Source organism: Halichoerus grypus, chromosome 9 (assembly GCF_964656455.1).
Source record: "Halichoerus grypus chromosome 9, mHalGry1.hap1.1, whole genome shotgun sequence".
Classification (NCBI taxonomy): domain Eukaryota; kingdom Metazoa; phylum Chordata; class Mammalia; order Carnivora; family Phocidae; genus Halichoerus; species Halichoerus grypus.
The window spans coordinates 14,026,324-14,050,183 of NC_135720.1; the positions used below are offsets into that span (position 1 = coordinate 14,026,324).

The 23,860-nt window shown below is 38.3% G+C and overlaps 1 protein-coding gene and 1 long non-coding RNA gene across 3 annotated transcripts; one reads left to right on the plus strand and one right to left on the minus strand.

Moving 5' to 3' along the window:
• Positions 1-7,234: 7,234 nt before the first annotated feature.
• Positions 7,235-7,813, minus strand: LOC118540291 (uncharacterized). The gene is made up of 2 exons (XR_004919557.2): positions 7,694-7,813; positions 7,235-7,298 (listed from the first exon to the last, which is right to left on the minus strand). It is a non-coding gene; the product is annotated as an uncharacterized LOC118540291 (long non-coding RNA).
• Positions 7,814-7,914: 101 nt separating this feature from the next.
• On the plus strand, positions 7,915-19,357 carry FBXO5 (F-box protein 5). Of its 2 annotated transcripts, XM_036099403.2 has the most exons (5): positions 7,915-8,327; positions 13,950-14,667; positions 15,881-15,971; positions 16,899-17,081; positions 18,462-19,357. In XM_036099403.2, the coding sequence occupies exons 1-5, from the start codon at positions 8,231-8,233 to the stop codon at positions 18,711-18,713; spliced, it is 1,341 nt and encodes a 446-aa protein (XP_035955296.2). In that variant the 5' UTR covers positions 7,915-8,230; the 3' UTR covers positions 18,714-19,357. The 2 variants fall into 2 exon arrangements, with proteins under 2 accessions (XP_035955296.2, XP_035955297.2); XM_036099404.2 differs by lacking the exon at positions 16,899-17,081.
• The last annotated feature ends 4,503 nt before the right edge of the window (positions 19,358-23,860 follow it).

Consider the following 23,860-nt stretch of genomic DNA (forward strand, 5'->3'; position numbering starts at 1 on the left):
CTAATGAAAAACCTCAAACATAAAATAATAGTAATATGATAATAAATACTGTATTAGTCAAAGTCCAATTAAGAGACAGAAACCATACCATGAATTTGAACAGGGATAATTTTGATAACAAAGAATTTTTAACTGATAATAGGATAAGCTATTAGGGGATAAGAGTGAACTCATACACTAAGACTGAAAAAGAGTACCCAAGGGAAGAACACCTTTGGAAGGGGCTTCCCTTCCCCCAGAGGTGGAATCAAGCCTACTGGAGAGAGCGTGGCTTTGGTCCACTTAACAGAAAAGTTTCCTGGGCTGCCCTGGGCCAGAGCTGGTCTGCAAGTGGTGGTGGATCAGGCCTTGCAAACAGAAAACCCTCTGGAATGGTAAGCAAGCAGCCTCCCACCCAGGGTGTCAGCAAAACTTGCTATTGGGTTAAGCATCAGTTTGTATCTGCATTAGTGAGGATTTTCCAGAGAAACAGAACCAATAGGATGTGTGAGACTTATTAGGAGGAATTGGCAGGTATGACTTATGGAGGCTGACGAGTTCAAAATTAGAATGTGAGCGAGCAGGCTGGAGAGAGCCCAGGGAACTGAGGCTGCAGTTCCAGTTCAAAAGCAATCTGCTTGGAGAATTCTCTCTTGCTCAGGGGAGGCCAGTCTTTTTTCAGGCCTTCAACTGTTCGGATGAAGCCATCCACATTATGAAGGGCATTCTGCTTTACTCAAAGTTCATTGATTTAAATGTTAATTTTATCCAAAAACCCCTTACAGAAACATCCAGAGTAATGTGGACTAAATATCTTGGCACCCTGTTAACACGTGGTCCAAGAGCACCCTGGGCAGCTGTGCCCCAGATCAGAAACAAGAAGAGAAGCCCCTTCCTCCTACATGTCCTTCCACCACCCCCTACTGACAAAGCAACATGGTGCCAAAGGACACAGGTCCAGCTGCGGTAGCACAAAGTAGGGCAATGATGGGTAAATTTGTTGCCAAGAGGCAACAATTTGGTAACTGGCACAAACACCGATATATGTTACCTAATTTCAGTAACTGATATGTTTTCATATTTTCTTGGTGTTAGAAGTTACAAATATTATTTATTTATTTCCACTTGCATTGTTAAAAATAAGGACATTCTCCTCCTTAATCATTTACTATCTATCACACATAACAAAATTCACAGTATTTCCCTAATATCTTCAAGTATCTTCAAGTACCCAATTCAGATGTCTTCAGTTCTCCCCAGCTGCCTTAATTGGCTTCTTCAGACCAGGATCCAACTAAGGATCACACATGGAATCTGTGGTTACATTGTTTAAGTCTAGAACAGCTCTGCCAACTGCCACCCCTTTTCATGACCTTGCACTGAATTTTCATTTCAGAAGATCAGGCTACTAGGGTGGCATTTAACTTGTTCCTCAAGTCACAGTATTTCCTACAAACTGGAAGTTAGAGCTTAAGACTCAGCTAGTTTTGCATACTCCCTTTCCTCATTAAAATATATATGAAGTAAGTCAGGTTTGAATGCTGATGCGCTGAGATGTACTAGGTTCTCTAAAATACACTGACAGATGAAAGAAATGACTTCACCTTTGTGAAAGGAGAAGAATTACTGTTTAAAGTGCGCTTAAAGCTGAATCGGCATGATCTTCATCAGTATTTTTTCATCAGAAGATTTAAAAGAAGTTTAGTGGCTCTTATTTACCATGGGATTCCTTTTTTTTTTAAAGATTTTATTTATTTATTTATTTGAGAGAGAGAGACTGAGAGAGCACATGAGAGGGGGGAGGGTCGGGAGGGTCAGAGGGAGAAGCAGACTCCCTGCCGAGCAGGGAGCCCGATGCGGGACTCGATCCCGGGACTCCAGGATCATGACCTGAGCCGAAGGCAGTCGCTTAACCAACTGAGCCACCCAGGTGCCCACCATGGGATTCCTGGTTATGATTAGGTCTTCTGTGAGAAGACAGACTCCAGAGAATTAGGGCCTAAAGAGAAAGGAAGCCTGGGAATGTCTGCTTGAGGCTGCACAGCTGTAAAAGACCTCTTGGTGTTGACAGGAACACTGAGTACTTAGTACTTACTGTACTTGATAAACAGGAGACACCCCATTGTTCTGCCAGGGTGTGTGTGCTCCTTCATTACAAGGAAGAGTAGTAAATTCAACTAGTTTAGGGAAGGGAAGGGGGAAGGAAAGGGGATAAGAAAAGAAGAAAGAAAACTGTAGGAAAAGTCCGTTATCCCATAAAGAAGAAAAGTTGGAAATGCTGACTCAAGTTTTTGAAAACATGAGATACACGAAGGACTACAATTATGAGAAGAGCTCTACCTGGTAGATAATGAATAAATGTTAAATTTATAGTAGTTACAACAAGGTAGGCTTTCCAGAGGAAAAAAAATGATTTAATTATTAAGGCTATATGATTAAAGTGTTAAAGAATTACAAGACATTTAGTTAACTCCCCAAATTGCATGCCTTTCTCTATTTGTTGGAATCTACAGTAATATGAATCCTTGTAAGCATATATACTACATAGATTTAAAACTATATTATTGTGGGCTAATGTGTTTCTTTTCAATGTATTAATTAGCCAAATTTCCTTTAGAGCTTTGTGCTTTCAGAGTAATTTTATCTTGCTAATTTATTCTTAGAATTTTAAAGCTGGCCAAAGATTATCAAATACAGCAGAGAATTTGATTTTGAGAAAAATCCCTCTCCCTTGTAACACTGTGCTCACGAAAGGCACTCGACCTTCACCAGAACATTTGATGAAAATGGCTTTCAGTGACCTACAGAACTCAAGAACACAGCAGGACCTGTTCATTAGACCATATTCTGTCCTGCAAAAGGCCCATGCAAACCTGCGTCTCCCAGTTTCTTTTGGTTTCCTTTTTGAATGAAAAGGACATATCTACATGTTACTAAATATTACCACGTACTATTACTTAATTTCTCTTGACCTCTTCTAATAGGTAATAATTAGAAAAGTTGGATTGAGATTATGAAGAGTCTCGAATGTTGGATTTCATTCTGTAAACAAGAGAAGCTATTAAAAGTTTAGTTATTTCCCCCCTTATCCGTCTCCACACCCCCTTTCCCAGTCCCATGGGAAAAGGTGTGAGCGCTGTACTAATGAAGGTGGAAAAGAGCTTTTGATCAATTTTTAAACTTCCTGTCCATTAGAACATCACAGCTGGTTAGAAATCATCATAGTACCTAGGTAATTCTAACAATGTAAGACATGTATCAGTAGGTGTTTTATGAACACCTGCAGAGTAATTGGCAGATTCTGGTCTGTGAACTGACACTGGCTTCCACTTCACTAAAGAAGTTATTCCTAGGTCAGGGAGCAGATCAGCATGTACCACCAGACCTCTCACATTGTCTCATTAACGGACAAAAATGTGTTTTCTTCGTTCTTGTTTCCTCAGGACCTAACATTATGCTACAATAGGCACTAAACAGATGCCTAAAAGGCAATTATATCTAAAGTATTTGTCTACAAATCTGAAATATTGTTCAGAAAAAAACAACAGAACTTAATTTCAAAGTGGCCTACAAAAGCAGTTAATCAAAACTCATTTCAGCTGGAATAGCAATTTTGAAGAGGCATAAACAGACAATCACTATGTTTAAAATTTAACTTATATTCCTCCATAACCCATTTCTCACTGTGTAATCTCCGCTTCCTTAATGGCACTACCATTCTCCCTCTCTCTCAAATTTAAAACGTAGTCATCTTTAAAAAAAAAAAAAAAAGTCGTATTTGATTCCTCTTCCTCACATGCAGTTTATTGCTAAATCCTACTCTCCTAAACATTCTAATAATCCTCACTGATTCTATTACCACTACTCTTGTCCAGAATTACTTCTCTCCTGGACTACTTTTATGGGCCCCTGACCTCTCCAGGCATCCTATCTGCTCTCTAATTCAGGTTACACATGCATAACTGCCAGTTTCATTTTCCTAAAAACCAAGGCTCTGATCTTGTCACTCTTTTACTCCACAACTTAATAGGTTCCTACTGTGTTCCAAATAAAGCTCTAACTCCTAAGTGTGCATACAATACATCCATATCCATATCCAGCATCATTCCATTATCGGCCCATTTTACTCACCACTCCCGTTATGTCACATCAAATTCATTTTTTCTGATAATTGCATTTGCATTTAAGCTTTCCCCCATTATGTTCCTTATGCCATGCTACCCTCCTCCCTGGTCCCTTAAAAGACATCCCCAACAGCACTGGTTTTCATCTAGGGGTTTGTCCCTAGGGGCATTTGGCAATGTTTGGAGGGGACATTTGGCAATGTTTGGAGACAGCAGGAGTTGGAGGCTGAGGATGCTGTTAAACTCCCTACAATGCACAGGACAGCCCCCCACAACAAAAAATTATCTGACTAAAAATGTCAACAGTGCTGAAGTTAAGAAACCCTGTCCAACAGATTATTCCCTTATCCTGGCATATAAAAGTAATGTCTCTGTTCTCTAAAAATTCCCAATGTAACGTGATGTATTTATCCAGTGTTGCATTATTGCTAAATCTTATACCCCTTATCTCCTCCCCTCTATGCTCATGATGCTTTTATTCAAAGATTATTTACTGAGCATCTGTTATGTCTATTAGATGGCAGTCCCAGATAGTAAGCACAAGCACAGGTAACATATCCCAATTATTTCCAGATACCCTATGATGTCTTGCATGCTATAGGTCTGCAATAAGAATTTGCTGAAAGAGGGCAACTCCCTCTCTGCTTCATTTTGTACCTAAAAACTCAACAATTCTGATATTAATGTACAGGAAGAAAGAGGTTACATACATCTATTGACATCTACTAAAATTCAAAATGGCCATTTCTACGTTTCTCACTAAAAATGAAATTAACAGGAGGGCGCCTGGGTGGCTCAGTCGTTAAGCGTCTGCCTTCGGCTCGGGTCAGGATCCCAGGGTCCTGGGATCGAGCCCGCATCGAGCACCGCATCTGGCTCCCTGCTTGGCGGGAAGCCTGCTTCTACCTCTCCCACTCCCCCCACTTGTGTTCCCTCTCTGTCAAATGAATAAAAATCTTTAAAAAAAGAAAATAAATTAAAAAAATAAAAAATAAGTAAAAATGAATTAACAGGGGGTCATGAACCCACTGAACAAGTTGTCAGCTAAAAATATTTCATAATAGGGGCACCTGGGTGGCTCAGTCGTTAAGCGTCTGCCTTTGGCTCAGGTCATGATCCCAGAGTCCTGGGATCAAGCCCTGCATCAGGATCCCTGCTCGGTGGGAAGCCTGTTTCTCCCTCCCCAACTCCCCCTGCTTGTGTTCCCTCTCTTGTTGTGTCTCTCTCTGTCAAATAAATAAATAAAATCTTTAAAAAAATTTTTTTTTCATAATAATCAATTAAACCTCTAACAATTAAAATCAACATTAAATAACTTAATAGCCTGAAAAGGACTTTCAGAAACTATTCTAGTATGCAATAAAATATGCTTAGCTATGTATATTACCTTATATTGCTACAATAATTTTAATTTTTCCAATAATATATCTTAGCCTTTTCCTGAAAAAATAAATAACTGCTGGAGAATATCTTTTAAACAGTGGTTAAAAGCCAATATAGTCCAGGTGCTCAATTAATTTAATGAAAACCCTTCCTCCCCTCAAATTTCATGCATTTGTCTACATCTGAAAATAAAAGAGGAATAAAGATGATCTCTAAGGCCAAATGGGGAAGTAACGTGAAAATGTACTATAAACGATCAGGCCTCCAGCAAATACTACCATTCCTCAGTATAACACAAAGGAAAGTACATAGTTATCAAGCAGAATGGGATTGGAATTTCTGCTTAGTAGCTGTGTAGTTCTGTGAGAATTAACTTACACTTCTAAGCACAATCAAAAATGAAAATAATGCCAAGGTTATTGTGAGACTTAAAGGCTAACATTTACTAAATGCCTAGAAGGGGCGCCTGGGTGGCTCAGTCGTTGAGCGTCTCCCTTCGGCTCAGGTCATGATCCCAGGGTCCTGGGATGGAGCCCCACATCGGGCTCCCTGCTCCGCGGGAAGCCTGCTTCTCCCTCTCCCGCTCCCCCCGCTTGTGTTCCCTCTCTCGCTGTGTCTCTGTCAAATAAATAAATAAAATCTTTTAAAAAAAAATGCCTAGAAGACAAAAAGCTACTATAGTTTTAACATGCATTCAACAAATCACTCCCTGGCTGAAATCCCTCCAACTAACCACAGTAATCAGAAGAAACTCGAAACTCCACATGTAAACATACAAAATCCTACAGGATCTGGCTTCTATCTCTCTGACCTAATCTCCCACTCTTGCACTTGCTCAATGCGCTCTAGACATCCTTATAGCCCTGAAACAAGCCAAGCACTTTCCATCTCTGCCCTCTGCTTATTATACAGATCTCTGCACTGCCCACTCAATAGTCAGATCTTGGTTCAAAGCTCCTCAGCCCTCTTGACCACCCGAAGTCATTACTCAATGCCCCTACTGCCCACTTTCTACCCCATTATCTTGTTTTATATTGCTTTTTCCTGCACTGAAATTGGTAACTTCAATTTCTTTCCCCTTACTATGTAAACTTGAAGGATAGGACTTTTGTCTTTTCAACCCTCTATCTCCCAGGCCTAGCTCCAAGGCCAGGCTAAGGCAGGCGAGCGGGACACCATCACTAAGGTGCAAAACTTAAGGGGATGCCCAAATTTCAGTAATCCAGAAAAATACTAATTTAAAGCAACATTCTAAAAGATGAAAAGTAATGCAAAACACCATGATGAATTCATTATCACAATTCTGCACAAAGCGGATCCACCCAGCACTTGCAGAACTCACCCCATCTCAGCCCTGCCTCACCAGGACTTGCCACCAATTTAACTGAACGCTTAGCTGTAAGTCAAGTATTAACTCTCCCTAAGGCTGCAGAAAAGCAAGAGGGAGAGGGCTTCTTGGAGCTTACACCCCGTGGCTTCACTGGGCTGTGGCCAAAAAGCTGAGTGCAAGGAATGTACTCTCACCACTTAAGTGCACACTCTGAAAAGTTCAGCATGACTAATAATATGGTGCCAGCTGTCATCGAAGACTTAATAAATACTTCGACCCATTCCCTTGCCTTGAGGCCTCCAGCCCTAGGGTGTGGGAACTGGAACTCTTACGGCAGGACGTTTTATAAATTTATTTTGTTGCAGGACTACTGTCTCTTGCGTTTGGACCCTGAAGTAAATAAACAAAAACCCAGAAAAACGTAGATACAAGTTTAATAAACTTAACGTCCGTACAAAGCAGTGGTGGCTGAAGAACTGTGGCTGAAAATACAAATAAATACGCTTACAAGAAAGAAGTGACTGTCCCACCATCACCCCCACGGGAAAGCCCTTGGGAGACGCGGCCCCAGGTCTCCAGCCATACCAGCCGCTAGACCCGCCATACGCGCAGGAAGCCACGCGCATCCACCCACTGCCGCCCGCTCCTCCGCGGGAGAGAAACGTGGGGGTCCCCAGCGCGCAAGCGCCACCCCGCCAACTCTGCAGCCACCGCCCGCCACAGACGCCTGCGCAAACGCATAGGGCAGAAGGAGGGGCGAAACTGAGAGCGAGAGAGGAGCGCGCCTAAATCCTAGAGAGGCGGGCTAAGAAGGGCTGGGGGGTGGGCTCGTCTTCCGGAAAGTTTGGATTCCCGGACGAGCGGAGTCGCCGCTCACCAAACATCCGCTTGTGTGCTGATCGAAGAAAGTCGGCTACCCTTTGTACCCACTGGAGATCTTCAGACAGAAGCCGGAGCTGCCTTCAGGATGAAATTAGGACTTGCAGGAAACCTCTTCCCAAGACGGAAGGAAGCGTGGCGGGTTCACGCATGCGTGGTAGGCTACCTCCACGTGCGGCCTGGCCGCGGCCTCCCCGCGCTCGGAGGCCTCGCCCCTAGGCCCGCCCCCTTGCTCTGCATCTTTCCGGACGCGCGGAGCCGGGAAGAAGGAGGGAGGTTGGGCCTCACAGCTCGGCCCCGCCTCGGCAGCCTCCAATTGGGCGTGGGTGAGGACGCCCCTTCCCACCGCCTTCCTATTGGAGCGCGCGTGCGAGCAACGCACCCCATTGGGCCGTACGGATTTGGGCACCAAATTCAAAGATTTTAAAAGTACCAGCTGGCGCCTTTTAGAAGATATAGTTCTGTGAAGCGGACGACCGGGTGTTCTGCTGTGGTAGCCGTTTCCTCACCTGAGGCAGACCCCACTTCCACTGGCATGAGCCAGCGCCCCTGCCGCTGCTCCCCACGGCCCCCCTCCAGCTCCTGCCGCTGCAGCGCCCTGACAGCCGCCGGGCGCCCTCGCCCCTCAGACGGTGAGTGAGGAGAGGGTGCGGAGGGCACGCGTTCCAGGAAGGGGGTGCGGGGTTGGGGAGCAGCTACGACCGAACCCGACCCCCTCCCGAGTCCGGGCGTGCACCCCACGCCGGGCCGGGCCGAGCGGGCGTCGGCGGCGGTTCCTGGGGCAGGAGGAAAAGAAGGCTGGGGCTCAGGGAGGGGAGGCCATAAGTGCGAGGCGGGTGGCGGGCCCGGGTCCCTCCTTCCACGCGGAACCTGGACGCCAGCTCCGAAGGAGGTGAAGGTCTCGGCCTTTCGGGGCGCCCTATTCCCCTTTCAGGATCTACCTAGCCTTGTCCCCACCCCGCTTGAAGAGGCGCCAAATGCCCCCTCCCCTCCCCCACCTTGGGGCCTGGGCTCTGACAGGGCTCGCGAGCCGCCGGCCCCCGGGGCCTGGCCAGGTGCCTCAGCCCCACTCCCTGCGCCCCTTTGCCGTGTTTACCCCGCACCCTCAGGTCCGCAGGCAATTTCCCCGGGTTTTCGCCGCCTCACTCTTGCTGGCGGGCGCGGGAGATCCTGCTGGCTTATCTCCCGCCTCCTCCACCCGGCCCGCGCCCTGAGGGGCCACCTCTTCGACCCCTCAGGATTTCCATGGTCTTACCCCTACCCACTCCCGCCAAATGGAGGGACCCCCTCATCGGGCCAAGCTGTACAAGGATGTCCAAACAAAAACTTTTTTTTTTACCCCCCCTCTCCATTTTTCCCTTTGCCCAGTAACTCGTTTTCAAGGCCTGGGGTCAAAAGGAGGAAGGGGGGGGGGAGCACTTTTTAATACAAAACGGTGAATTTGCCCTTATATAGCTGATTTCCTGAGAATTGAAGAATTGGTTATTTTTTTTCCTGCGCTCTTGAAGAACTAGTCCTTTATTCCCAAACTCGGTTAGAGTGGAAGGCACTCAAACGGATATTTTTATCCTCTTTGTTGCTATCTGAAAAGAGATCCAAATGCATTTATTTTGCCTCGGAAAGTACCAAATTTTTTTTTTTAATTAGCGATTCGATTTTGTGATATTTGGCAGTCACTGAAAGATGCTCCTTTCATTAGAAAAGAAGTCTAGAAGACTCGAGGAAAAGATAACTTTAACAGGTTAAATCTATTTCTAGAAGATCCTCAATCAAAAGCCTCCCCATGAAGTTCTGAAGCTTGATGGTTTTAAGAAGTAGTATTTTGATTATTTAATCCAATCGTCTGGTATTACCACCTTGCTCCTCAGAATATTTGCTATCTCCATGAATTTTATTCCCTTTCTACAAATTTGAGAAAATGAGATTAAAAGTTTATTGCATCCAAGTATTTTTGAAGGCGGGCTTTCCTAAAATTTCTCTTAGAGATGGCTGATTTGCAGTTTATGGCTGCAAGCCTTGGGGGTCTCAGACTTCTAAGGAATAGCCATGCCTAACTTTGGGCACATGGTGATAATCTTATAGGTATCGCAGACTGTAGAACTTAATCATTTAACATTGGGATAGTTGTAAAAATTTTTAAGCTTTGTAGCCTATTTAACTATGGTATTTTAATATGGAGCGTTTGCTCTGACTTGGAAAGTTAAATGGAAGTCAAACTTTGTACAGTTAACTATAATACCACCTTTTCATGATTGGACAGTGTGTTGGTAAATGAGATTTTAAAAATGCAGCATGTTGAATCTTCACCCAACAACATGAGGTAGATACTAGTATCTCCATTTTAGAAAAAATGAAAGGAACTAATTGAAAATTTTATGTCACAAAGCTAGTCAAAAGACTAAGCAAATATTTTTACTTGAAGTTGGATCTGATTCCTAGAAAAAGTATATAATCTGGAATACAGTGTGGAATGTATTTTGCCACTTTTAAAATGTTTGTGATTTGCAATAAAAGCATTATGAAAGGATTTGGTTTAAAAATGTGATAAAAATACCGTATGTGATGGGACTCTGCCGTACATTTAGTCTAGTTTTATGTTCTTAACCCCATTTTGTAGATGAGAAAACAGGCTTGAAAAGTTAACTGCCTCAGTTTTCCCTGATTCAGCAAATAACACTTTATACCTTAGATGCTCAAGACTTAAACCCCAGGGTATTTATTTTTATTTCACTTTCTCTCATTCAACATCCAAAGCATCAGCAAGTTCTGTTGACTCTCCTAAATAGATCTCAGATCCACCCACTTATCTTCATTTCCACTGCAGTCATCCTGGTATCAGTTACCCAGCTCTCTGGATGCCTGTGATACTACTAACTAGCCTTCCTCTTTCCACTTGTACCTTTCTACAGTCCGTTCTCTACAGTTGCCAATGATCTTTTGAAAATGTAAACCGGATGTCTCAACTCAACCCCTCAAGGCTCTTTATTACGCAGTGAATAAATCCAACGTACCCTAAAATTCTACAGACCATTTTACCTCTCCAATTTTAAAGTATATTACATAATAAAAAAAATAATAAAGTATGTTACATAATTTCACATTTTAAAACTAAACCTACAACCAGGATCCAGATTTTGGAACCAATGAAAGGAACCAGAGTTCTTGGAGAAATACGTAATTCTAGGGCTGGAACAGGCAAAATACAAGATGAGCCTAGAGCATCTTTTCATGCCAGAAAGTAAGAAATGCTCCAAAAACGAAATAATGGAAGTATTTCAAGTGGACGTGAACTTACAGTAGTGAAAGCTGAAACAATTTGATCAGCAACATTAATAAGGCAATATTGGATTATAACCCAAAGTCTGTGAACCTATACTTGTATACTTTTTTTATATACTTTTATCTCACTTTCCAAGTGAGGTAGTGGAATGAACACTGAATTATAGTCAATAAGGGTAATCTGTCTCTCTTAACTACATGTCAAAATGTGGGCAAGCTACTTAACTGAGCTTCAGTGTCCTCATTTGTAAAAATAAGGTAATAATACCTCTTCATCCTACATCAGAAGGTTGTGAGCAAGTGTTTGAAAACAAATTGGAATTGTAAACTTCTAAACAATTATAAGATGTTTGAATCATCATTAAGTCTAAGTTTTAAAGAGCTGTTCATATTCAAAGTGTGGTATTGAATGAAAGAGTTCTACAACAAACATAGTTTCCCAGTAACTGGGTTCTAAAGATGAGCAGAAGAAGGGCGACTAGGTGGCTCAGTCAGTTAAAGCGCCTGCCTTCGGCTCAGGTCATGATCCCAGGGTCCTGGATCAAGCCCCACATTGGGCTCCCTGCTCAGCTGGGAGCCTGCTTCTCCTGCTGCTGCCTGCCACTCCTCCCGCTTGTGCTCTCTCCCTCTCTCTCTCTCAAATAAGTAAACTCTTAAAAAAAACAACAACTTATGAGCAGAGGAAGAATGCCTTTGAAAAGAATTAAGTTTCTGAAGTACAGTTTCAGGTCTCTTCCCTTTAGGCAACTAAACAGTAAAACATGTCTTTGTAGGTGGCTTCTACTTTTTTATCCTCAAACAGAATGTGGCCGTATGTAAGTTGTACTTAATTCTTGAGGCAAAAATTAAAACAATCTCCTGGAATTTTTTAATCTCCTGGGTGGAAGAGAACCACTCAGAATAATTTGTTCTAGAATTATGGTTAATGTTGGTGTTAGAAAATGTATATTCTTTATTTGCTTTTTGTGTCCTTGAACTTAGTTTGAAACTAGTTTTTAGGGCTAGTCCAAGGTTTAATGGAGTCCTGGAGCATATACTCTTTCACTGTGTTAAACATTGGGAATTTAAAGAGACTACCTACCTACAGATGTCCTTTTAGTACTTAAAGGTTTGCTCTAAATAAAAACTGTAAAATTAACATGGACAGATTACCAATACTTGGTACAGACTAACAGTACTGACTGGTACATACACTGACAGGATAAATTGTTAACTACCTATGATTGGCTTGCAGGGGGAATAGTAGGTATGGAATACATTTGAAGCATATGCAGTTCATATACTCTGCCTTCAGTAATACTAAGTAATTTTCCTGAACCCATCTACTATATTCCTTCTCAGAATTGTGCTTTTGCTCAAGTTAACCTTAAGTGAATGCTTTTTCCAACCTCTACTGCCTGACAAAATCCTAGTCATCCTTTAAAGCAGGGGTTCTCAACTGGGGAATGGCAGAGATTTTGACACCACTGCCTCCCCCAGCCCATCATTTGTCAGTGACTGGTGACTGGAGACATTTTTTATTGTGCTTCAGGGGGTAGGGGTTGCTGATGACATCAAATGGGTAAAGCCTGCTGAACATCCTAAAATGCCCAGAACAGCCCCCAACAACAAAGAATTATCCAGTCTAAAATGTTAGTAATGTAGAGATTGAGAAACATGGCTATAAAGATATTTTTAAGTGCTGCCTGTTAGCTGTAGCTTGGCTGATTTCTTTAGGCCATGGGGGTGGTGATACAACCCTAAACAAGTCTTTGGCTTTTTTGAAGCTTAAATTTGAATTCTATGAAGTATGAATTCTAATGAATAATATCCAGAAATAATTGCATGGTTTGTTAATAGTATCATTATTGGTTTTCCCTTTTATGCTACTTACCATAAATAGCAAGTACATTATCTTCTCTAGTTATTTAAAATAACTGAACAGTAATGCACACTTGCTGCCCAACCACCCTCACATTCTTCTATCTTATACTGATTATAGTATTGTTCTTATTTACCAAATCTTCTGATTGGTACCTGAACTATTAATTCCTCTGGCTCTGGTTAATTAGTCATGAGAAATCTTCATTTAGTAATTGAAGATCTCAGAGTTTCTATTTCTAGCACGTAATAGATAGAGGAGATAAAGGGAAATGTCCCTGTGCTTGAGTTCACTATTCAGCAGAGTAGACAAACACCTTAATTATATCAGACTCACCCATACCACTGATCCAGATAAAACTTAGAAAGTTGTGGGAGTTCAGGTAGATTTTAACTGATCGGTGTTTAACTTTACTGACTTTGAGTTCTTTCTCTAAGCTTACTTACAGATTTCTTGATTAATTATTGTAAGGCTTATAATAAATGGCTAATGTCTAAATCTTAAAACATTTATTACTTTAAGGATTTCTCTGACTCCAGACCCCACTCAATGTATCACATTTCCTTATTTGTTCCATAAGTACAGATATGTGTTAAATAGTCCCTTTTTCCAATATTTTTTACTCAATCAGCTAGAGACTCTAAAAGTCAAATGTTTTTATACACTAAAAGCAATCTTTTGAAGTCCCCTTTTAAGAATAAGATGTACTGGGGCGCCTGGGTGGCTCAGTTGTTAAGCTTCTGCCTTCCGCTCAGGTCATGATCCCAGGGTCCTGGGATCGAGCCCCACATCGGGCTCCCTGCTCCGCGGGAGGCCTGCTTCTCCCTCTCACTCTCCCCCTGCTTGTGTTCCCTCTCTCGCTCTCTGTCAAATAAATAAATAAAATCTTAAAAAAAAAAAAAAAGAATAAGATGTATGTACTTACTAAAAGATTTAAGTACTATTTCCTCATTGTCACATCTCAGTAAATAAACTTGAATAATTTCATAGCTACATAGGTAATACATAATACTGAGAGAATGGAAAGTAATTTTATCTCTGTATATCCCAATTTAAGAAGTAGAGATGTATGAAAATTTTGTCATTAAGTAAATGGTTTTTTGTTGTTTTGTAGGTTGTAAAGAAGAAAGTTCTACTCTTTCTGTCAAAATGAAATGTGATTTTAACTATGACCATATTCATTCTGGACTTAAATTGGTAAAGCCTGATGACACTGGAAGACTAGGTTCCTATATTCCTGGATATTTGGAAGGTTCTTATGAAGACTGCATTAAAGACTATGTAAGGTTATCAGATATTGGGTCACCAGTTGTGAGCCCCAGGATTGTAGAAGTTGAAACTGAAAATGAAAACAAGCCCTTTCATAACAAAGAAAATCAACACGTGCAACAAATACTTAATAGTTCAAATGAAATAGTAGAACTAGAGACCAGTGGACCTTATGAAGACAGTGGCTATTCTTCATTTTCTCAGCAAAGTGGCTTCAATGAACATGAAGAGGGTAGCCTTCCCTTGGAGAATTTCAGTGACAGTCCACAATCCTGCCTACAGATGCAAAGCCCAGACCAATATCCCAGCAAAAACTTGCTGCCGGCTCTTCATTTTGCAAAAATGGTTTGTTCAACATTAAAAAAGAATGCCAAGCGAAATCCTAAAATAGATTGGGAGAAACTAAAGGAATTTATATCCAGTGAAAATTTTAAACTACATAATATAATTGGCAGGAAGATGGGCCTAGAATGTGTAGATATTCTCAGTGAACTCTTTCGAAGGGGACTGAGACATCTCTTAGCAAATATTTTAACACAGCTCAATGATATGGACTTAATCAAGTAAGTATGATTACTTTTGAGTGTTAGTATAATCCATTGAACATTTTTGTTGGATGACTTGGGACTACCAACTCATGCAAAGACATAATAGGGTAGTCTTTTGCATTGTTTAATTGAGGTAATGACTGCCTGATGGCTGGTATTTGACCATTTATATGCCACTAAGATGAAAGAAAGATTTTTTAAGTAAACATTTAATCCAGTTATTTCACTTTTCATATTTATGCAATATTAGGAAACTATTTTTGTTAAATTGGGATTTTTGTTCCTTTTAGTTGTGAAAATTTCTAATATATAAGAAATTTTCAGCTGTATCATACATGTTTAACTATAAAACAACATCCTAGTTCTGGTGTATAGGACCAGTAGGCTTTATGACTTCTGTCATACTTGAAAGTAAGAAATAGTTGCTGATGTTTGTAGGCCATTTTTAATGTAGGCTCTCCTTGGTTTGACAGTGAAAATATGGAAACCCGCAAATGATCTGATTTTGACTATTTCTTAGAAACCTTATCCTTCCTCATTCCACCAAAGATCAGTTAGGATGAGGTAACAGAATTAAGTTAATTATACAGACCACTGGATTAGAGCCTGATCAATCAGATTCATTTTTTAGCTTTTTGAAAAAAAAATTTAGAGGTGCTCTTTGCAAGTGTTACTTCACACTGGTCTTTATAAAATATAGCTAAAGCAAAACAAAAGTGAGTATGGATTTTTATTGTTGGCTAGCTTGAGGGATAATTGACATCTAGGTTGTACTTTTTTTGTTAACAAAATGGGTTTTTGAAATTGATGTCTCCTGATAGCAGTGTGTCCTATAGTACTTTGAAATTTGGCTACAACTTTTATTGATACTGAACGGCTAACATGGTGTCATATACAATGGGGGCTACTTATTTGGTGTTTGCAGATGTTGTGAAAAAATGAAGTACAAAGCAATGTTTCTTAAGCCTGGATGCTCTTAGAATGACTTGATAGGGAGCTTTTAAAAATAATCCTGGTCCCCTTTTTAAGCCAGTTAAACCCAAAAGACTAGGCCTGGGGCATCCTTAAATCTTAAGTACCTCAGGCAATTCTAATGTATAAATAGGTTTGAGAAGCACTACTAATAGAAATTTCTTTTTTGCACTGTTAACGTTTCTGTAGTATATTTATTCCTTTTAGCTCTTTGTGACACTTTAACTGTTTCCTTTATAATCTTTTACTTTTCCAGTATGTCTAAAGTGAGCACAACTTGGAAGAAGATTCTAGAAGATGATAAAGGGGCATTTCAGTTGTACAATAAAGCAATACAGAGAGTTACTGTAAGTCTTTGTAGTTGATGTTTTCATTTTAAAATATAACAGCTAGTGCTCTTTACCTTTACAAATAGGGAAAACTGGGACAGATAACAGGTAATCGGGAAATCCTTTACATTCACAAAGCATTTCTGCTTTTCACTAGAACTCCTTAAACAAAATTCAAAGATAAAGGGAAAGGAATCCCACCTAAGTCATTTATTTCTTGAGTTCTTCCTAGAAATGGAATGTCCAAAAGGGAAAATTGGTCAGTTCTCCAATAATAGGAGTTGACCATATAGCTAATCTTCATTGCCATTTGTATTTTTTCAGTTAAATTTTCAACATATTGAAGATTTTTAGTGCAGAAGGGAATTCATTTGCCTTCCAAAATGAACTTGGTAAATTTGGAGATGTTCCTGAGGGTATCAATACATGTTTGAAATTTCAGGCCTAGCAGTTGGCAGACTTGGGTCTAAATTTTGGTGCTGCTACTTATATGCTGTATAACTTTAAAGTCCAGTATTGCTTAAGTTCTCCAAGTTCAGAGTCTTTATTGATAAGGTGGTATTAGTGGAAGGTTTTCTAATCTAAAAGGTTGTTTTGAATCCATTCATGACACTGATGTGACACTTAAACGTGACTTGCCATTTACTGGTGGTGAAAAGAATGACTTTGTTTTGGCATTAGTACTTTATAAATGATGTACTTAATGCTGTATAGGCTAAGTATTTAAAGTACTTTCTCACAATTTCTGGTTTGCAATTTCTGTCAGTATTGTCTCTGTGTATAGTGTGTGGCTGTATTTAAAGCATGTGCAGGTAAATTGGATGTACAGATAAATTTTTACATTCTCATTTGCCCTTTTTTACATGTACAAACAATAAAAATGCCTGATTGTTGAGAATAAAAGAGAATATTTTTAAGTCCTGTTAAAACATTTCTTTTAATTAGGAAAAGAACATTAAGTTTTCACCACATGCTTCAACCAGAGAATATGCTATGTTCAGAACCGCATTAGCTTCTGTTCAAAAATCAGCAGCCCAGACTTACACTCAAAAAGGTGCTCAAACCAAGTTATCCGATCCAGGTGATCAGAAAGGTTCTACTTACAGCCGACACAATGAATTCTCTGAGGTAATTTTTTGTTTGTCAATAAATTAGAAACTTATGGGACACTTACTGTTAAAAGGATTTAGAGTAAGAAACAGAGAACTTTAAATTTAATTGTAGCATAATTAGAACTAGGGAATTATTAATGGGGATTTTATCTTCTGTCCCCTTCTTTCTACTCTCAGAAATGTTGGCCACCAAGAAACCATTTCAAGTAATTGATTTCCTAATTCAAATAATCAAATTAGGAAAGTACACAAAGATGTCTTTCTGTGTAGAAAATAAATACCATTTGACATTGTTTATGACGGTTCAGTGATGTTAAGATCAAATTTGGAAATACTAAGAGAACCTTGATTTTAAAATTTCTTACCAAACTGTTCAGTATACATTTTACAATTGCTGCCTTTGATATCTGAGGAACAGAACTAAACAGAAAAAGGCCAGCTTTCAGAAATTGAAGCCTTCCTATTGTACCTTCAAATCATGGGGTGATGTGTATTATAAGTTCTACTCAGCACATGGATAATTTGGCAAGCTTAATTTAAGAAACCATAATCTTACCTAAGAGTGCATATTTGAAATAAAATGTTGACTGCTGACTGCCTTCATGTTGGTCAGTTAAGTATGAATTATATATAGTCAAGTTTAATTTTCTGTCTTAAGTGTTGATGATGTAATGACTAATACAACATGTAACTTTATTCAGAAAACATATTGAGGGGCGCCTGGGTGGCTCAGTCGTTAAGCGTCTGCCTTCGGCTCAGGTCATGATCCCAGGGTCCTGGGATCGAGCCCCACATCGGGCTCTCTGCTCCGCGGGAAGCCTGCTTCTCCCTCTCTCACTCCCCCTGCTTGTGTTCCCTCTCTGGCTGTGTCTCTCTCTGTCAAATAAATAAAATCTTTAAAAAAAAAAAAAAAAAAAACATATTGAGCATCTGCTGTCAGGTAATTCATGGATAAGAAAACATGGCACCCTTCATAGCCTTGCAATCTAGAATGGACAATGGCTACATAAAAATAAATGCCATATAATGTGATAGGTACTTTAAAAAAAAAAAAAAAAACTAGAGGTTAAAGAGCAACCAATTCCCAAGTGACACTAGGAAGGCTTCACAGTAAAGGTGACATTTAAGTTAGGGCATTGATGTGTAAGTAGCATTCATGGAATAAAAGAGAACATATTTAAAAGTAGCATTAGGAAATAGCCACTAGATCAGTTGACAAGTGGTAATTATCTCACTCATTGAACAGTGAGCTCCCTAAGAGCAGGAGTTGTCTTATGTGTGGCTTGGGTCCTTTATTCATATATTGGGGAAGGTTCAGAGGTACCTTTCTTGTTTTTTCTACCTAAATTACATTCAGTCCTCACTAAAATTTGATTATGGATTTTCTTCTTTCTAGGTTGCCAAGACTTTGAAAGGGAATGAAAGCCTTAAAGCCTGTATTCGCTGTAATTCACCAGCAAAATATGATTGCTATTTACAGCGGGCGATCTGTAAAAGAGAAGGCTGTGGGTTTGATTATTGTACAAGGTGTTTGTGTAATTATCATACCACCAAAGAATGTTCGAATAGCAAACCCCTAAAAGCCAATTATAAAATAGGTCCTCTACCTGGTACTAAAAAAAGCAAGAAGAATTTACGACGATTGTGATGCCTTGAAATCAATTGTACCTGATCATGAAGGTTAGTTAGAAAATGTTTAGGTTTTAATTTAAAAAACGTAAATGTATTTTCATTTCCAATTTTGTGTTGAAATCAATGTAGTACATGGGATTTTTTGCCCTGGTGAATAAAGAGAGTATACAGCCTCTTAAAATATTTTAAAATTTAATGTGAAAAAGTTTAAAATTTGGTATAAATCAGAAAATTTAAAATATTTTAAGAAAAAAGGAAAACTATCTGATATTTGTGATTCAGGGATAAAATAAAACTGATTTCAATTTTTATGCTAAAAGAAAGCCATGTAATTTTACCTAGATAATCTTAAATATATATCTTGTTTACCATCTGTTAGCATTTGAGACATTTTATTTGCCTTACCAAATTAATACCTATTGAAATAACTTCTGGAGTCTATTAATTTAAGTGTTTTGTCATCTTTCTTTAACCTCTTTCTCAGTGTGTATATTTCCCAGAAGTACTCTTTGTGAAATCTTTTTCCTATTTGTAAAGTCTGTATGTTTTAATATTTTTGTACATATGTAAATATTTCTGTATTATTTTTTTATGTCAGAGTAAAATAAAGATCTCTTGTGTATTATATACATGTAAATTTTGTACCTGTTATGAATAAAATTGTTACAAGCTTAATAAGTAATGTGAACTTTTTACTTTGATAACATCTTAATCTTAGAAACAACTAAATTAGGAAACTAAGAGACTGCATTTGTATGTGTGAAGGCATTGAGTTGGTTCCCTTTGTGTCTGCTCATCTGGGAATCTTGTGACATTCCCAGGTTCCATTCTGATCCCGGTATTCTCCCACTCCCAGTATTTTAGTAGTTGTGGAGTTGGGTCTTGAAATAAGCATCCCAAGATGATTCAATGCGAGACCAAGGAACACTTTGAGAAATACTAATTTATTAATTCATCTATTACTAAACTAATTAAAACTATGGGTTAAATAGCTACATAAAAATACTAGAAAGATTAAAAATATATAAAATAGAATGTTATCTTTGACTGCATTCAGAACATTTGTGCCTAATAAGAGCCCAAGACAAGGGTACATACTTTTTTTATTCCTTAATTCTAGAGTTGAATATGTTTTGGTTTCAATTATGAATATGGAGAAATTCTAAGAGTTTGAACTCAAAAGTCCTAAAGGTTTAAGGGTGGGCCTCAGATCCTCTCAATAGAGCTTCAAAGACTTTCAAGGCCTTTGCTTTTCATCTCAGTGGACACCTGAGGTAGAGGATTTATCTTAAATGGATTTATGGGTGTGTCTTATCCAGTAGAACTGCCTATGAAATTATTGGTGATGTAAGCAACTTGAGGTAAGATTGACAAAATGGGCAACATTCAAAGTATAATTTGGCATTTTGATGTATATACATTCATGAAGCCATCGCTACAATTAAGGTAATGAATAGAAGTATCCCCAGATTTCTTCCTGTCCATTTGTACTCCCACCTCAGTTCCCAGGTAATCACTGATCTGTCACTGTTGATTAGTTTGCCTTTTCTAGAATTTTATATAAATGGATTAGATTAGTCAGAGTACATACTTTATTATTTTGAGATTCATCCATTTTGTGTGTGCCAGTATTTATAATTCCTTTTTCTTACTAAGCAGTATCCTGTTGGATATACCAGTTTGTTCATACATTCACCTCTTAATGAACATTTGCCTCCTGCCCGCCACCCCATTTTTTGCTATTAGAAATGAAAATGCTGTAAACCGTGTACCAGTCTTTGTGAGGTAAGTGGTGTGCTTTCATTTCTCTTAAAAATAGTAGTGGAATGTTTGGATTATATAGGTAAATGTATATTTAACTTTTTAAGAAAATACCAAAATGCTTTCCGAAGTTATACATTTTACATTTACCAGCAGTGAAGGGAGTTGCATTTACTTCATGTTCTCAACAACACTTGGTATAGTCAGTCTTTGTAATTTTAATCATTCTAAGAGGTGTGTAGTAGTATATCATTGTTTTAATTTACATCTCCCTAGTAACATTATGTTTAACATATTTTTGTGTTTGCTATCCGTAAATTTTCTTTGGTAAAGTATATAGTCAAATGATTTATTAGTGGTATTTGAAGATACATATTTTAGATAAGAGTGGTATATCAAGGTGTGGCTTACCTTTCATTTTTTTAGCTGTGCCTTAGAATTTTTATTTTTGATGAAGTCCAAATTATCTAATTATTTGTCTTTTATGGATCATGGTTTTGGTGTTATATCTAAAATATGCCTAATCTAAGAGCATACAGATCTATACTTTCTTCTAGAAGTTTTATAGTTCTCAATTCCACATTTAGGTCTATGATCCACTTGTTAAATTTTGAATATAGTATAAGAGGTATGGGCCAAAATAAGTATCCGCTTGTTCCAGCACCATTTGTTGACAAGACTACCCTTTCTCTACTGAAATGACTTTGCATCTTGGTAAAAATCAGTTTTACATAAATATGAACTATTTCACGACTCTATTCTGTTTAATGGATCTATTTGTCTCTCAAGCTCCAAATCCACACTACCTTGATAACTATATTTAAAATAAGTCTTGAAATCAGGTAGTGACATAATTCTTTTTCTTTTCTTTCAAAAAAATTTTTTTGAGTTGCTTATCCTAGGTCCTTTGCATTTCTACATATATTTTTTAATTATCTTGCTAGTTTTTACAAAAATACATGATGGAATTTTGATTGGGATTGTAATGAATCTATTAATCTATTAGATTAGATTAGCAGAGAATTGACATCTTGAGTTTTTCAACCCTTGAACGTAGTTCTATTATTTACATCTTTAAAAGTTTCTCTTAACAATGTTCTATCTTTTAGTTGTACATGCCTTATACACCTTGTGTCAGATTTACCCCTAAGTAGTTTATATTTTAAGTGGCATTTTTAATTTCAATTGTTTCTTGTTAGTATATTGAAATGCAATTGGTTGATCTTGTATCCTACAATCTTGCTAAACTCACTTATAATTGAGAAGCCCATCAGATTTTCAGTGTAGATGATTTTTGTCTTCTGGATATAAAGACAGTTTTATTTCTTCCATTGTAGTCTATGTGTCTTTTATTTCTTTTTCTTGCCACATTATACTGGCTAAGACCTCCAGGAAAATGTTGAATAGAAATAAAAAAGACATCTTTATCTTGTTCCAGATGTTAGGGGAAAAGCATTCAGAATGACCATAGTTGTCGGTTTTTTATAGATCCTCCTTATCAAGTTGAGGAAGTTTCTTTTCTTTTTTTAATTTGTTATTGTTATGTTAATCACCATACATTACATCATTAGTTTTTGATGTAGTGTTCCATGATTCATTGTTTGTGCATAACACCCAGTACTCCATGAAGTACGTGCCCTCTTTAATACCCATCACCAGGCTAACCCACCCCCCCAGCCCCCTCCCCTCTAGAACCCTCAGTTTGTTTTTCAGAGTCCATCGTCTCTCATGGTTCATCTCCCCCTCCGATTTCCCCCCCTTCATTCTTCCCCTCCTGCTATCTTCTTTTTTTTTCTTAACATATATTACATTATTTGTTTCAGAGGTGCAGATCTGTGATTCAACAGTCTTGCACAATTCACAGCACTCACCATAGCACATACCCTCCCCAATGTCTATCACCCAGCCACCCCATCCCTCCCACCCACCCCCCACTCCAGCAACCCTCAGTTTGTTTCCTGAGATTAAGAATTCCTCATATCAGTGAGGTCATATGATATATGTCTTTCCCGAAAGTTGAGGAAGTTTCTATTCCTAGTTTGTTGAAAGTTTTTATGAAGATTAGATGTTGGGTTTTGTCAAATGTTTTTCCTCCATTGATCTGTGTGCTCATATACTTAATCTTTTTGAGTTTTTTAATATGAATTTTATTGATTGATTTTCAAATGTTAAAGCAACCCTGCATTCCTGCGATTAACTCCACTTGTTCATGATGTGTTATCCTTTATAGGTATTGTTGGAATCAATTTGCTACATACTAAGAATTTTTTCATTATATTCATGAGGGATATTAAGCTGTAGTTTTCTTACATTGTCTTTGGGACATATTCTCTGCTTTTCAATTTTCTGAATATTTGTGTCAAATTGATATTATTTCTTCTTTTACTGTTTGTTAAAATTCTCCAAGGAAACCACCTGAGTCTGGAGGTATTTTTGTTTTTTTGTAGGAAGGTGCTTAAAATATACTTTTTTCAGTAAATATAGGATTATTCAGTTATTATCTGTTTCTTCTTGGATGAGCTTTAGTAGTTTATGTCTTTCAAGGAATGTTTCTATTAATTACTTAACTTATTGGAATGAATCAGTCACAATATTACCATATTATCCTTCTACTATTTGTAAAATCTGTAGTGATGTCCATTTCTCTCACTGATGATATTGGTTGATTGTGTCTTATTCCTTTTACTGATGAGAAGTTTATCACTTAGATTGATCTTTTCAAATAATCAGTTTTTTATTTCATAAGTTTTCTCTCTCTTTTCCATACCATTTTTGTTTGTTTTTGTTTACTTTCTTCTGTTTACTTTGAGTTTAATTTGCTCTTCCTTTGCTAGATTCTTAAGGTGGTAGCTGAGGTCATTGATATGATCATTTCTTCTATAGGTGTTTAGTGCTATAAATTTCCCTCCAAGTTTTGTCTGAGCAGTATATCACAAATTCTGATATTTTAATTTTATTAATTTACAAATCCTTAATAATTTTCTTTCTGATTTATTTTTTGATCCACAGGTTATTTAAAAGTGTGCTATTTAGTTTCTCAATACTTTAGAATTTCCCAGGTATCTTTCTTTTATTGATTTCTAATTTCATTGTTGTCAAACAAGATACTTTATGTGACTTGAATCCTTAGTTTATTGACAAATATTTTATGGCCTAGAATATGACCCATCTAGGTAAATGTCTCATGTCTACTTGAAAAGATGATAAATTTTGCTGTTCTTTGGTGTAATGCCTTATAAATGTCAACCAATTAGGTCAACTTGGCTAATAGTGTTTTCATATTTTATACTTTCTGATTTTTATCTACTTGTTCTATTATTGAGAGATGGATATTGAAATGTCCAACTGTAATTATGGTTTTGTCTATTACTTTTTGCAAATTATCAATTTTTGCTTTATGTA

Coding starts and splice junctions, on each gene's coding strand:
- FBXO5 (XM_036099403.2), top strand. CDS start 8,231: ATGAGCCAGCGCCCCTGCCGCTGCTCCCCACGGCCCCCCTCCAGCTCC. Junction 8,328..13,949: donor GCGCCCTCGCCCCTCAGACG/GTGAGTGAGGAG, acceptor GTTGTTTTGTAG/GTTGTAAAGAAGAAAGTTCT. Junction 15,972..16,898: donor AAGCAATACAGAGAGTTACT/GTAAGTCTTTGT, acceptor TCTTTTAATTAG/GAAAAGAACATTAAGTTTTC.